Below are 16,375 nucleotides of genomic sequence, written 5' to 3' on the forward strand. Positions count from 1 at the left end.
AACAAAAGACAACATAAGTACCGGTACAGGAAAGTACAACTCAACAGACACCAGGGAATGCCAATGAAGCAGGAAAGACGTGTCACCTTGGGTAAAGAGCATATGTGTGTCATGGCACTTGGAATCAGGCGCTTATTCATTTTTGGGGCATATGGAATCATTCATATCATCTTAAAGTATGTTGTTCATTTCTCTTTGCTTATGATTTGAAAAAACCCCCAACATAAATATTTATTTATCTAAAATTGAAGTCGAGACATTAAAGATTGAAGGTGGGGGGACGGGAACCTAGCATCAGAGGTATAAAAAAAATCTCAATAAAATGGGTGGAAAATTTACTGTTTCTTTGATGTCATTATTTTGCCAAGCCCCTGATTTCACCACAAGGACACACAGTTTACAAACAAAAAAAAGAAAGACTGAGAGAATACATCAATGTGATTGAAAAAACACAAGATATATATATATATATATGTGTCAAGTAAGTAACAGCACTGGGAAAATCGACTGAAAAATCAAAGAAATACCACTCAGGTACTCTGCTCACCTCTCTAGCTTCAACAACACAAAGTCTGCTTCGACTATCAAGGCACCCCTGAAATAGCGGGTCACAAGAGAGTGACAAACATACAAAAGAACTAGAGGAAAAAAATGACGACAGTAAGGATTAGGAACGAAAAAGCAGCAGTTCCCTGTTGCAGTTCAGGCACAGTTATGAGCATGATATCGTCGAATCAGCCCATTTTCAATTCTACTGTACATAGGAACATGTTAACATCCCCCCTTTGGGAATGGCCTAAAGACACTTCAGTCAGTGGCACCGCCCCGGGAGGTAAAAAATGACTCAGGAAATTGTGTTATGACAGAGTAACAGTACTGAATACAAACAGAGTAACAGTACTGAATACACAAACATAGAGTAACAGTAACAGTACTGAATATACAAACAGTAACAGTACTAAATATACAAACAGTAACAGTACTGAATATACAAACATAGAGTAACAGTACTGAATACACAAACATAGAGTAACAGTAACAATACTGAATATACAAACATAGAGTAACAGTAACAGTACTGAATACACAAACATAGAGTACCAGTACTGAATACACAAACATAGAGTAACAGTAACAGTACTGAATACACAAACTGTAACAGTACTGAATATACAAAGATAGAGTAACAGTACCAGTACTGAATACACAAACATAGAGTACCAGTACTGAATACACAAACATAGAGTAACAGTACCAGTACTGAATATATATACCAACATAAAGTAACATTTTTCACCAAGAGAACAAGCAAAGCAGAAGCTCAATGGAAGCTGACAGTAAAATTATAGCTCTGGTCAAGATGTATATTATACATATAAACTAAACATCCTACATACCGGGTGCAATGCCAGTGAATGATTTTTATAAAGAAAAAAACCCAAAACAAAACAACCCCTTCCAACCCCCCCCCCACATCACATTGTATGATGGCACAGGTGTAGAGAATTGGTCCACGACAAACATCAAACATCAGAAATGTTGAGAAAAGCTGCCATTTCTTTCATCACACCGGACAAACTTCTCACAAACTCAGCGGTGGCAAAGATCTTTTCCACAAAGAACTCATCAGAGGTCTGTACCTCTCTTATTAGAGTAGAAACGAGCACACTGACACGATGAAAACGCTCTTTTAGTGCTGGGAGAAAATAAAAATAAAGAAAACCCAACAGACAGAAACAAGAGAGAGAAAATGAAGAAGTAGGAACCAGCAGTAGCGTCGCTATTTGCCATAAGAGCTGAGGAAATCGTAATTCAAGAAGAAAAAACCCAGTATTTTATACAAATCATAGGAAAGTCCGTGTAAGAAGATTCTAAAGACACCCGTGATATATATATGGTAAATAATCCACACTTGCATGGTGCAGAAGTAAGAAGGCATACACAGAACACATCTACATCAAAGGAAAACTCAACTGCGTAAACAATTGATCGACACATAAAGTGTCAATACCTAGTTATATAAGACACACACACACACGTGCATGCACACACACACACGTGCACGCACACACACACACACGTGCACGCACGCACATACACACACACGTGCACGCACACACACACACACACACACACGTGCACGCACGCACACACACACGTGCACGCACGCACACACACACATGCACGCTTTTCAAGTAAAAGTTCTTTATCAAAATTAATTATCTCAGCATCCAAAGCTCTATAGTACCAGAAACTATTTCCCAGTATCTGGTATCAAAACATTTCTACAATGACAATATAATAACATAATATTATAATATAATATTACAATTTTTGCTATTACTATTATCATATTATAATATAGGTATTTCTCATTATTTACCACGTCTTGCACCGTCCTCTCAACTTCACCACAGCTCAAAAAGGAATAAATGCATATTTAATTAATGTTATTGAACCCCGAACAGTACTCGCTATCAAATTTTTTCTCACACCAACAAAACTGCCACAAGCTTTGCTAAAACACTTCATCTGCATCAAATTATTAATAAAAAATAAAAAAACCAGCAAAAAAACCAAACAACAACAAAAATGCCCTAAACGAACAAAACACAATATCTTTTCAAACAAGTTAGACATCACCTAGATGAAAATAGCCATACCTCGGGCTCAATATAGACATGTATACAAACTGAAGAGGAAGAGTTTTACCGAGTCGAGGCAGAAAGTATAATACTTTACTACTAATTACTTTTGTAAACCTTTGGTAAATAAAACGACTGTGTATGACAATAACACTCATTTCCTTTAGTTAAGTAAGCCGTTCATCAACAAGGGCAACATTGTTCTCAAATATAACAAGCAACATTAGAAGTCCCAAGCTTCTGGATCATTCTAGAAAGTTCAGCAATAGCTGGAGCTTATCATCTTGAGCAGAAATAGGTCCCATAATTCTAGAGAGTTCAGTTGGAGGCAGTGTTCATCTTGAAAATACATATATATTATATCTCAAAATACATATATATCTCTCAAAATCAAGCAGCACTCATCTAGAGAATAGATAAACCAAAATCTTGTACTAGAGAGTTTCGTTGTAGTTGGTGTATATCTCGAAAGTAAATAAACCCCAAAATTCTATCTAGATTGTTCTGTAATTGGACTGGAAGAAAACAAACAAGAGATCCCAGTTCCAGAGCATTCCGTTGTCGGCAGCCTTCACCTGGAAACGAAAGTAGGCTACCTCCCACCGTGCGGGACGGTTCAGTAGTAGGCGGTGTTCATCTTCATGCCCTGCGTGTACTCCGCCACGTCCTCCTCAAGAGAGTACAGGTTCGAGTCCACCTGCGCGAACCCAGAGATCCCGAGCCCCGCCAGACGTTCCGACCACGTGGCCGAGCCAGACAGAGACAGAAACTTGTCCACGATCTTCTGCTTTGTTGCGCCTGAGGACAGGGAAAGGAAATTGGGGTCAGTTTTAGTTTTAGTAGAGAAAGACAGAGATAGAGAGAGAGAGAGAGAGAGAGAGAGAGAGAGAGAGAGAGAGAGAGAGAGAGAGAGAGAGAGAAAGAGAGAGAGAGAGAGACAGAGAGAGATATAGAGAGAGACAGAGAGAGAGAGAGAGAGAGATAGAGAGAGAGACAGAGAGAGAGAGAGAAAGAGAGAGAGAGAGAGAGAGGGAGAGGGAGAGGGAGAGAGAGAGAGAGAGAGAGAGAGAGACAGACAGAGAGAAAGACAAAGAGAAAACCTCTTTCCCCAGACACAGGCCAGAGACAGACATGAAACCTTCCACAATCCACTCACCCACTCCCCAGACAGTTTGCTTGTTTGTTTGTTTGAGTACATGTTTTCCCGTTTTACAGCACTATCCCCACAATCTGACCCTACTAACCCGACAGGCGAGAGTTGAAGAGCGCCGGGAAGATGGGCAGCGGCCCCAGGGACTTGAGGGAGACAATCTTGTCGCGGTGCTCCTGGTGGTCCTGCAGGTAGCCGGCCAGGACCGTCGAGTCGACCGCCGCGCCGATCACGCTGTGTTCCAGAACTTTCTTAATGGAGTTGAGGTGAGAGCCTGAGGATTGGGGTGGAAAGTGAAATAAGTTTTTTAGTTTTAGAAAAGGTTTTACGGCACTCACAACTGCATAAGGTCATATAAGTGCCGAAGATTAGAGATGTTTAGTACTTTAGTTTTAGTAGAGGTTTTACAGCACTCACAACTGCACAAGGTCATATAAGTGCCGAAGATTAGAGGTGTTTAGTTTTAGTAGAGGTTTTACGGCGTTCGCAACTGCATAAGGTCATATGAGAGCCAGAAGATAACTGGCATTACAAGAAGGTAACAAACATAAAAAATTTGAAGCGGAGAAAAGGACGATAGATGTTCGATAGGAAAGAAGAAGCAAACCACCCCAGAGCACCCGTCAACCACCCACAAAGTGAAATAAGGAGATCCACTTCAAGAAACATACTATTACAAATAAAACATGGTTTAGTCATTGTTACAAACACATATATTGCTCTGGTGTGGTTCACTTCTTCTTTCCTATCAAACATCTGTCATCCTGATCTCTCCTCCTTCTTTCCTATCAAACATCTGTCGTCCTTAGCTCCCCTCCTTCTTTTTAGTGTTTGTTGTTACTCTCACACGAGCGCGGATGTTCGCGGATGTTTGGTGTGTACGAGCCACTAGGTGGGCAGAAGGTATTGGTGTGTGTGTGTGTGTGTGTGTGTGTGTGTGTGTGTGTGTGTGTGTGTGTGTGTGTGTGTGTGTGTGTGTGTGTAGGGAGTGGTAATTATTTGCTAGCAGCTGCGAGTCTGAGTATAGTGTAAAAAAAAAAAAAATTTTTAATAAAAAAACCCACATGAACAATAGAACATGTCATAAGCTCATGAGCTCATAAGCTCTTGATTCTGATCGCGAAACATAGCAGTATCACTTCGTTCAGCCGCGTGTCGCAGTTAATACAACGTAGTTTCAAATTTCCACCAATGATCCCTTGTTTGTTACATTCTCTCACTGGCTGGGGTCGTCTCCCATTACACAGAAGCAGGAAATGGAAATTTGAAACGACTTGTCAAGCTAATGTTTGTATTAAGACTTCTGGAACTGAACTTGGGTCTCCTGTGTGCCACAGCAGGGCTTGTTTTGTTTTTGTTTTAGTAGAGTTTTCAAAAAGTTTTAGTAAGAGTTTTACGGCACTTGCAACACAATAAGGTCATATATTTTTATCACAACAGGCGGTGACATAAGAAACATTGCTGATATATAGAATACAGAAGCCATTCTTGTCCACAAAGGTGTACCATCACACACCGTTAAACCTTGGGTCAAAATCACATGTGATCTATGATTGATGTTTGACTGAGTATGTGTTTTACGGCACTATCGACTCAATTTCGGTCATGTAAGTTAGTGCAAACAAGCTTTACAGGAACAAATCTATCACCGTTATTAAAAAGACGGACAGACATTTCTAGAAATCTTTGTAAATATGGCAAAGACTTATTTACATACCTATTTACAAAATTAATGTCAGTGTATGTGTGGTCTATGGTGTTGTGCGAACCCTTTGGTTATATAATATATATATACATATATTTTTAAAAAATTTATTTATTATAGTAGAGGGTTTTACGGCACTCGCTACTGCATAAGGTCATATGAGAGCCAAGGGGTGGGTGTCAACAGAGAAGTCCAAATGAGGAATCAGACTTATCTGCTCACCTCTCTAGCCTCAACAGCACAAGGTCTGCTTCAACTATCAAGGCACCCCGGAAATAGCAGGTCACAAGAGAGTGACAAACATACAAAAGAAGTAGAGGAAAATGACAATAGCAAGGATTAGGAAAGAAAAAGCAGCAGTTCCCTGTTGTAGATCAGGCACAGTTATGAACATGACATGAATTAGCCCATTTTCTATTGCACTTGAACGAGAAATGTCCTCCCTTTGGGAATGGCCTAAAGATACTACAGTCAGTGGCACTGCCCCTGGGGGTTATAGAAATATATATATATATATAATATAGATTCCACAAGTGAACCACCGTAAAGTGGAAAACTATGGATTGTGAGAAAGCTTTGGTTATAATCCACAAGTGAACCACCATAAAGTAAGGAACTAGATATTCTCATCAAAAGAGAACCATCATTTATAGTAAGAAACTATGGTTATAATCATAAGACTCCCACAAAGATAGTTTTAGTTTTAGTAGAGGTTTTACGGCGCTTGCAACTGCATAAAGGTCATATGAGCGCCAGAATATTAGAGGTGTTACAAGAGAGTAACAAACATAAAAAAGAAGAAGGGGAGATAAGGACGACAGATGTTTCATAGGAAAGAAGAAGCAAACCACACCAGAGCCCCCGCCAACCACCCACAAAGATACTGACCAGACTCAACGATAGATCCAAAGAACGAGGCGTTGGTGCTGAAGTTTTTCTTCAAGAAGTCGAGCACAATTAGGTTGCCGCTGAGGGAGCGTTCGTCATTGTAGGCCCAGGAGCAGCCCTTCAGATCCTTCACCTCCTTGTACTTTTCCCTGGATCATCAAACACAATGAGTGTACAAGGGTTAACAGTTATGTGGGGACTAGATCTATCAATACACAAGGGTTAACAGTTATGTGGGGACTAGATTTATCAATACACAAGGGTTAACAGTTATGTGGGGACTAGATTTATCAATACACAAGGGTTAACAATTATCTGGGGACTAAATTTGTCAATACACAAGGGTTAACAATTATCTGGGGACTAAATTTATTGACACACAGGTAATGACAATTTTCCCACCCCTTCGGCAATTCATATAATAATTTCTATTTTTGGCTTAACATCACATATTTTATATTTTATGTCCATCTAAAAACACATTTTTGGGTGGATTTTACTAAAAAAAACCCATTGATTAGAGGCACAAAAATTGAAAGTTTGAAGTTTCCAAGGACACTAAAGCTTTGAAATCACCAAACTTTGGTGCACATTTTCTTTAGGCGACCCCAACCTTCTCCAACCGCGAGTGTCATGACGCTAGTGCTCTCAGTGAACCAACGAGCCTTGAAACACCAAAAAGTTATCAGTGGAACTAACGAGTCTTGAACCACCAAAAAGAAAGCTACTCACTTGTTCCCCGCGTGTATGATGACCTCGGAGAAGTAGACGGGCTGCTGGTTGACCAGCGGGTGAGTGCACACCGGCGCTACGGGACACAGCTCCATGTTCTCTTGCTGGGCGGCGCGCAGACTCAGGTAACTGCTGCTGTGAACGTAAACTGGGGAGAGAGAGAGATTGGGACATACAGACATTGGGACATACAACAGACATTGGGACATACACTGGGGGAGAGAGAGAGACATTGGGACAGGGAGATTACCATTTGTTTTTTTTGGTGTTTTTTTTAGTGTTAGTAAGCGTTGATTAGTTTTAGTAGAGGTTTTACGGCGCTCGCACTGCGAGATCATATGAGTGCCAAGGGGTGGATGTCAACAGAGAAGTCCTAACAGGGAATCAGACTTACTCTGCTCACCTCTCTAGCTTAAACAGCACAAAGTCTGCTTCGACTATCAAGGCACCCCGGAAATAGCGCGTCCCAAGAGTGTGACAAGCATACAAAAGAAGTAGAGGAAAAATGACAATAGTAAGGATTAGGAAAGAAAAAGCAGTTCCCTGTTGTAGATCAGGCACAGTTATGAGCATGACATTGATGAATCAGCCCATTTACAATTCTACTGTGCATGAACGAGAAATGTCCCCCTTTTGGGAATGGCCTAAAGACACTTCAGTCAGTGGCACCGCCTCGGGGGGTAGTAAGTGTTTTACGGCACTTGCAACACAATAAGGTTATATTATAGTCCTGCCAATAGTGCCCTCCATCCACCCTCCCAGACAGACACAACAGAAGGAAGGAAGAGAAGCAGGACCTACCAGAAGTGCCCAACAACCTGCGGGGAACTCTACACACTCTTTGCTATCTTTACTTTCAGAAAATATTGAAACGATAAAATTATAAGCGACTGTGTTTTATATTTCCTGTTGTTGCACCTTCAGAAACCTTGGAATTCTAAAGCATGAATCAAGTCATTCCCTATTTTGGATACGAGACAAACAATTAACTATCTCAAATATATGATAATTTTAAAATACTTTTAAAAAATGACAAGGGCAAAGATGTCTGTGCTGCAAATGCTCTGAGTCATCCTCCAGTCATAGGATTCCTATTTACCAAACGTGTATCAAATCAGAAACAGAATCGTGATTTAGTGCAGGGAAATAGTACAGACTTGGTTTTAGTTTTAGTAGAGGTTTTACGGCGCTCGCAACTGCATAAGGTCATATGAGCGCAAGAAGATTATAGGTGTTACAAGAGAATAACAAACATAAAAAAGAAGAAGAGGAGATAAGGACGATAAATTTTTTATGGGAAAGAAGGAGCAAACCCTACCACAGCACCCGCCAACCACCCACAGTACAGACTTTAATTAGACGGAGACAAAAAACAGCGGGAAAGACGAGAAGTAAGACCTACCACTGGCCACTGGTTCCCCCCAACCACCCACAAGTAATCACGTCTCAACTTGGATGATATTTGAATCATCAGTTTGACTTGGTGTAGCAAAGACGCTACATCATATTTTTGTCACATATTTTCCAAATGTATAGCACGCCTAAAAAATGCTGACATATTAATAAAAAACAATTACAGAGAACCATGGCGGAAACAGAAAAACAATAAACTGAACCACGGAGGAGAGAGAAAAACCAGAAACTGTTCTGCTAACTAACATTACTCACCAATATCAGCCAGATCGGAAGAGAAAGGGTTGGCCCTGTCTTGCCTGGGCCCGTTGAATCTGTCCTCCACCATCAAGTCGACTTCCAACCCCGTGGCTTCCTCTACGCAGTCCCGCAGCAGTGTAAACACCTCGAGGGGCACGTCTGGGCACATGTAGGTCAGCATCCTCAGCCTGCCACTGTTGTCTGTGCTCGTCATCGTGTCTGCTTCTGGAACTGTCCCACGGCTCTTGCTAACGCAGAAAATTGAATTTGTTTCAGATCTGAAAATGAAAAGGGAAATACCAAATATGTTAGCCTTTAAATGCAGGAGAGCAATTTGAAAACTGAAAAGAAGGAAACCAATAAAATTTATCAAGGGGGTGGGGGTGTTGAGATGAAGGGGGAGAGAGAGAGAGAAAGAGAGAGAGAGAGAGAGAGAGAGAGAGAGAGAGAGAGAGAGAGAGAGAGAGAGAGAGAGAGAGAGAGAGAGAGAGGGGGGGGGGGGGGAGAACTGGCAAAATTTTCTGAAATGAATGATCTTACAGGTAGTTATCAGAACCATATCAATACATAGCGCAGGACTTATGACATGCTCTGGCGTCACAAGTAGGTTAGACTTAAATAAAAGTACGTGTTTAATTACTAGAATCTAGATCTAGATGTCTAGGCCTATATAATTTCCTGTTTCAAGCAGGGCACACAACCTCTCAAAATTAATCCTCTCATGCTAAGAATGAGGATCAGCTGAGCCTACACCTGCGATCATGTGAACCAAATTTGCATTGTATTCAAGGGTAGATCTAGAGGTTTAAGCTCATTAGTGTGCATAATGCATCTCCTTACACACTAAAGGCCTACAGCTGATCACAAATCCACTTCCTTCTCACTCGTGGATGTAGTACAGCTGATTCCCGCATGTCCTATTTTTTTGTCAGTAGTAGTAAATGCATAGTAGATCTATACAGTACAGTGTTAATACTGTGCAGCTTCTTACCTTACACCTGAAGTACAGTAGTGACAACGCAATCATACAAGAGATGCCGTAACTTTACCTGTTAGCACCAAACACCTGGAAGTTGAAAATATCACCGGCACCGAAGTTTGCAGTTCGCCCAGAACACACCAGTCATTCCACTACACGGTCACTCTACTGACCTCCTTTCAACACACTCTCACCACTCACTCTTCACACAGTTGGTGATGACGTGACCTCGACTGACCTCGACCATGACCTGCACATCGGCTTTGATTGGCTGAGAAGGATTTAGCTATTTTTACTCAGTGGTAATTCCCGGTGTAATTTTATCAGCTAAGCCAAAGGAAAATACTGCGGTCAATAATTCGGCAAAAGGTTGATAAAAATCCAGACTGATAATCTTTATCAAAATAAAGTACTCATATTTTGTTAAGATCAATTGCAGCAATATTCAAAGTACTTACTCCTCTTCAATTACAAATCCAGTCCAGTTTTATGAACTGATGTCATTCACAACAAACATGGCGGACACCGTAGACAAAATTTTAGGCTTTAGCGGTGCTGTCTCAAGTCTTCTAGCCTACACTTTCTATCGTTTATACAAAAGCCGAACAGAGACTGCTTCGCGCGTACGGGTAAGTCAGATGTGAGACACTATAGCTTTTTCAAAGAAACTCACATTCACAATGCACCACAACAGTACCGGCAACTTCCGTGCCCTTTCGGCATTCGTTCTTGGTCATGATGATCGGATGATGAAATTATTATTGAAATGGATGGCTCGAGCCTTAGCCAATTTCAAACTTAAGTTGGATGAACTGTGGGTGTTTACTGGTTTCCTGCGAGCTATCTGCTTCTTAAATGGATACATTTTCTGTCTATCACCTTCATAGGGTAATATAAATATAATGGCCACCTCTATTCTCACCCGGAGTGAGAATAGTGCAGGCGAGTCTTGTGGCTATTCTCACCCGGTGCGCGTTCACCAAATTTTGCATTCACCCTAAACCACAGAATTCTACACTGTGATAACAGAAAAATTGTAGAATTCTGTGCCGAGAACAAACGTTCCATTACAACTGTAGCCTACTAAAAGCGTACAATTTTGTCTGTGGGCAGTGGAGAGAGAGAGAGAAAGAGAGAGAGGAGTAGCGCGAGAATTTCCGGGCAAAACAAAATGGCGACCCGCGTAGTTCGGCTCGATTCGAAAAGTTAAATAGCCGTAGCATCTTTGTAGACAACCAAATTAATTTACTTTTGTGTTTTAACATCATTTTTTAACTTTGTTTTGGTCAATTTGATCGTCCACACCGATAGACAGTATTCAGAAAGAGACAGAGAGAGAGAGAAGAGGGGAGGAGTTGATCTTGCGAGAACTTCCGGGCGGGTGAGAATAGCCACTTTCAATATAATATAAAAAATGAAATAAGCTGCAGGAGAGCTGCAATTTGAAGTTTCTGAAGGATGGCTCGGAGTCGGTGTACTCAACTGACAACTGGTATGGTGTCAGTCAGCCAGACAGATTTCATTATATATTAAAGAATCAGAGATAAGAAAGTTTGCTTTTAACCTTTTCCCAATGCCCATACTGAAACAGCTTTAGCTTGGTCCTACCCCAAGTTCCCATCACCCAAACCCAAGTCGGCCTACTATGTAATGATGGCAATGCTTTCATCTTTTTAGACTATATATAAAATTATAAAACATATATTATGATCCCTTGATTACTCTTGTTTGCACGTGGAACATGGTTCCAATTGACAATGCTCTTCACTTTCATACTTTACCTTCTGGCTTCAGGTATACTAGCCTCAAGACGCCCTTTGTTGGGTTTTTTTGGGGGGTTGTTATTTCAGCAGTGTGAGTTAACAAAATTGGTTTTGACTGAGCTCCTTAACACTTACAGTACTGAAGGCTCATATGGTGAAAATCCCTCAAGTATCACACCAGTTTAGATCGCTGAAGCCGTGGTAGAATCTTTTACAATAAGAAAAACCTTGGAAGCCCAAGGAACACACTTTAAAATATCATAGAGGTTCATTAACCGTTCAGCTATCATATATATAGAGTGACTTCCTTTGGTGTTTACTTCAGTGCAGTGGGTCTGTTTGTTGTTTAATAATGTTTAGTGTACCTGGTTGCGTTGGCGATTAAAGTCACCAGCGGTAGTGAGCGCGTACTACGGCCTGGCGACTAAAGTTGCTAAAGGTACTCTAAGTGTTAAAAAGAAATCCTTCTTCATCACAATGATAAAATACAAATCCCACATTGCTATGTCGAGTGAAGGATAATGTAGATGCTATTTTTGTCAGTCATACAGTTTCTCTTGTGTTGTTGATCGATGTTAGTCATTTTGTGTCCGTCCTTTGCGCTTTTCTTGTCGGTTAAGTGTCAGTTATTTGCTTGATATTTCTTCCCCAGAACATCAAAATATGGCAGGCTGACCTTGACCTGTTTGACCACCTGAGTGCGGTGGACGAGCACTGTCTGGCGTATGCTGCGGTGGAGGGGACGGTGAAGGAGATGGGGCGCACGTTACACAGTCTGCACGGGCAGGAGGAGGGGGTTATGATGAAGTCGCAGCTCATTGAGCACCGGTCCAAGAAGGTCAACGGCTTTTGGTGAGCACACTTCTCTCCTTTTCCTTTCTTTACACTGGAGCTTCTGGCGTTATGGTTGAGCTCAATGCTGTCACATTCAGATGACCTGAATTGATTTCTCTAATAGGGTAGCTTTTTTTTCAATCAAGTATATTGTTATATATTATGTAAATGTATATATCTGTCTGCTTGAAAACCTCTACTAAAAAAAAAATATTTAAAAAAAATGTAAAATCCATCTCAACCTTTGATTGCCCTGACACACAGCATTGAGGCAGTTCACCTCTTAGATTATCCAGATTGTTTAGATGAGGGTATAAACTGATCATGATGATTAATACAGAGAGGTTTTAATTTTTGTAAGAGTTTTATGGTACGTGCAGTGCAGTCAATGATAATAATAGATATAGTGCAAATCCCTGCTCAACAGCAAGCTCAATGCGCTTCACAATCTATACATAAGTGCCATAAAATACAATTACAGAGAGTGCAACTGACCCTCCTATTTTCCCGATCAGGTCAGACACAAAGAAAGAGCTAAGGGACACCACCCAGTTTGTTCCTTTCTCCCTGGTCAAGCCTCAGGGCGGGGATCCTGCGTTCCGCCTGGAGGTTGTGGAACCGGGCCGGGCGTCTCACCTGGAGACTGAGCTGGACATCACGTACGACAGGTTTGAGCCGCACAAGTCCACGTTGATACAGGTAACAGGCTCAACTGTCTCAAAAATATGAGAATTTTCCCAATGTATAAAAAACTTTTCTAAATTTAGGTTGCATAATCGCTTGCCAATGGAAAAGTGATCCGCAAATATCTCTCTGTTACATTGATGGCAGCCTTGCCGTCTATGTTTCCTGAAAGTTTCATGTGAAAAGGATGGAAACGAAAGACAGAGTAGGGAACAAGCTGCAACAAAATGACATTTTGCGAAAAACGACAATTATTGGGAAAATTCAATATATTAACCCATCCTCATGTTTTCAAAGGCGATTTACGAGGAGAGTAAAGACTTTTTCAATTGTCTCTATGCTATTTTTAGACAAAGAACTGGTTGATCTTAAAAAGTCAGTGAACATTTCAATATGCAAAGCCTGACCCAGAATCTACAAAAACAAGGGTCGCTCCTCCCCTTAAAAGTAAAGTCCAGGCCCCCGTTTTGAACTACTTCACCTTGGGTGTAACATCCAACATCACAGTGGGTTTGCAGCTTTGTCAGAATGGAACGGGAAACAGCAAGTCTTGAGTTTTGTCATGCACAAAGATATGGGGCTATAATACTTATTTTTTTCGCCCATTTATCTCTCTTTTCAAAATATTTGCATTGACATTTGTGCCGTCTGCCATGATCTATAGCTTGACATTTCTTTTGCTAATTTCTTTTCCTCCCAGTAGTTGTTGGAAGGCTACATTGGTAGGTCCTCCTTGTTTTCTCACAGTCTTTTGCCTCTGCCTGTTTGTCTCGCTTATTCCTAGCCATAAATATGACCGCAATTGTGATTTTGGGCTTCTCTGAACTAACAATACAATTTCTGTGGGTGGTTGGCGGGTGTGGTTTGTTCCTTCTTTCCTATCAAACATCTATCGTCTTTATCTCCCCTCCTTTTTTTTTTGTGTTTGTTACTCTCTTGTAACACCTCTAATCTTCGGCACTTATATGACCTTATTGTGTTGCAAGTGTCGTAAAACTCTTACTAAAACTAAAACAAAAAAACCAATTTCCCGTCCCTCCCAGGCGGGACTGGATCGTCTACTCGGTGAAGTCACCAAAGGCATCCAGGAGACGGAGAAGATGTTGTTGAGCGGAACCACGCTGCTCGGGGTGGGGAGGATATTCCTGGAGCGGGGAGAGATGAAGTTAGGTCCCCCCGACGACTCCAGCCAGACGTTCATCTTGACCAAAATGCGACTGTCGGAACTGGTGCGGAGCTACGAGTCTCAGTCGTGGACTTTCAAAGTGATGGCGGTCGTCTCTGCCCTGTGCGGCGGGAGCGTACTGGCCTACCTAATCTGGAGACATCTGCGGCTCTGGCTGGAGAGGAGGAGGAGGCGGCGAGAGTTTGAGGAGATTCGACGAACCGTGCGCAGGGACAACAGCGCGGAGGGGCGGCGGGAGGGGGGGAGTGGCGTTCACGATGAGGACACATGTGTCGTGTGTCTGACCAATCCCAGGGAGGTCATTCTCCTCAACTGCGGCCATATTGCCCTGTGTGCCGATTGCGCCGAAGCGTTGCCTTTTCCAAAGAAATGTCCGGTCTGTCGCTCGGCTGTGGAGAGATTTATGCCCGTCTTCCATCCGTAGCTCACGACGTTCTGTGTGTGAATGTGTGCTCGGGAGTTAGTGAAGTGGTTGCTTTGTGAAAGAGAAACAGCAAGCTACGATAATTTTGTTTCTATTTTGTTGTTGTTTATTATGTGTTTTCCTAGGGTTGTAGATTATAGATCTAATTGTGTCTTTTAGATTATAGATCTAATTGTGTCTTTTAGATTATAGATCTAATTGTGTCTTTTAGATTATAGATCTAATTGTGTCTTTTAGATTATAGATCTAATTGTGTCTTTTAGATTATAGATCTAATTGTGTCTTTTAGATTATAGATCTAATTGTGTCTTTTAGATTATAGATCTAATTGTGTCTTTTAGATTATAGATCTAATTGTGTCTTTTAGATTATAGATCTAATTGTGTCTTTTAGATTATAGATCTAATTGTGTCTTTTAGATTATAGATCTAATTGTGTCTTTTAGATTATAGATCTAATTGTGTCTTTTAGATTATAGATCTAATTGTGTCTTTTAGATTATAGATCTAATTGTGTCTTTTAGATTTAAATTGAAAATTAATTATGATTTTTAGATTACGTAAATTTAGTGAATGAAATTAGTGTGAAGATGTTTCCTGCAGTTTGTCTTATTTGACCTCATTGCTGCGTTGTAGAAATGGCTGTGACTTGTGAAATGTGATTAGCTGCTTACCACTTACAGTACCGTCAGCGACTTTAGTCACCCGGCCATAGTATGAGCTCATTACAGCTGGCGAGTTTTGTTACCAACTCGACCATGCGCACTAAATATAATTAATTTATAACGAATGGACCCACTGCGCTGAAGTAAATACCAAAGACAGTCACTCTATATGATAGCTCAAAAGGTTGATGAGCCTCTGGGAATTTCTAAAAGTGTTTCTTCGGCTGTGAAGGGTTTTTTTAGTTTAAAAAAAACTACTACCATGGCTTCAGCATTCCAAACTGGTGTGGTACTGGAGGGTTTTTCACTAGTTGAGACTTTAGTACTGTAAGTGGTAACACTGTGCGCTCACTTGGTGCAATAATGCGAAGGTAAAAATTATCCGTTCTGGTCACTTGACGCAGTTCTGCGCCAGGCCTGAGAAGTTCGTTGCAGTCACTCTCCTGGCTGGGTGACCAGATGGGGTATTTTGTTCTGCTGGCTGTGTGACTGTAAAGTGTTGAGCAAAGTCAACAGTTCTGACCCGTGTTCTTGTTGTGCCTCTTGTTGATTCACACTTGGAGATGTCCAGCTGTTTTACTTGTTGGCTGAAGAATGTCTGTGATGTTTGAGCATCGAAGAACTGTTCTTTGTGGTCACTCCTGGATGAATGGACAAACAGTTTTGTATCAAAATGAAGCTTCATTAATTTCCACGCATTCATTATACAATTGCTTGTTATTTTTTTAGGTTTTTGTTTTGCTGTTTTGAGAAAATGGGGGGATAAATTCGACAAAAAATAGTGCTTACATAGATCAACCTTATGTCATGTGCTAATGTGAAACTGTCCCAATAATTGGATTTTTCGTGCACATAACAAAACCTTGATATACTGAGGATATGAAACAAGTGAGTAACAAACATTCTTACCTTACCGATAGCGAGAGACTTTTTTAAAAAAATGACTGGCAATTGTATAATAGCAAGTGGGATGCTGAGCTGCTCTACTTCCGCTGTGTGTGAGATGATGAATGATGATCAAACTTTCTTGAACCCTTTGAGCCCTCACCATTAACCGGCCGGCCTGAT

The 16,375-nt window shown here is 41.0% G+C and overlaps 2 protein-coding genes across 2 annotated transcripts; one reads left to right on the plus strand and one right to left on the minus strand.

Moving 5' to 3' along the window:
- Positions 1-2,378: 2,378 nt before the first annotated feature.
- On the minus strand, positions 2,379-9,980 carry LOC101855465. The gene is made up of 6 exons (XM_005112969.3): positions 9,823-9,980; positions 8,789-9,051; positions 7,121-7,268; positions 6,389-6,537; positions 3,890-4,069; positions 2,379-3,443 (listed from the first exon to the last, which is right to left on the minus strand). Exons 2-6 carry the CDS (start codon positions 8,985-8,987, stop codon positions 3,262-3,264), a joined length of 858 nt encoding a protein of 285 aa, XP_005113026.1. The 5' UTR covers positions 8,988-9,051; positions 9,823-9,980; the 3' UTR covers positions 2,379-3,261.
- Positions 9,981-10,226: 246 nt separating this feature from the next.
- LOC101856154 (mitochondrial ubiquitin ligase activator of nfkb 1-A) lies at positions 10,227-14,770 on the plus strand. Its single transcript, XM_005112972.3, has 4 exons — positions 10,227-10,381; positions 12,168-12,367; positions 12,865-13,048; positions 14,077-14,770. The coding sequence occupies exons 1-4, from the start codon at positions 10,250-10,252 to the stop codon at positions 14,641-14,643; spliced, it is 1,083 nt and encodes a 360-aa protein (XP_005113029.2). The 5' UTR covers positions 10,227-10,249; the 3' UTR covers positions 14,644-14,770.
- The last annotated feature ends 1,605 nt before the right edge of the window (positions 14,771-16,375 follow it).

This window comes from Aplysia californica, unplaced genomic scaffold, assembly GCF_000002075.1.
Source record: "Aplysia californica isolate F4 #8 unplaced genomic scaffold, AplCal3.0 scaffold01515, whole genome shotgun sequence".
Lineage (NCBI taxonomy): Eukaryota > Metazoa > Mollusca > Gastropoda > Aplysiida > Aplysiidae > Aplysia > Aplysia californica.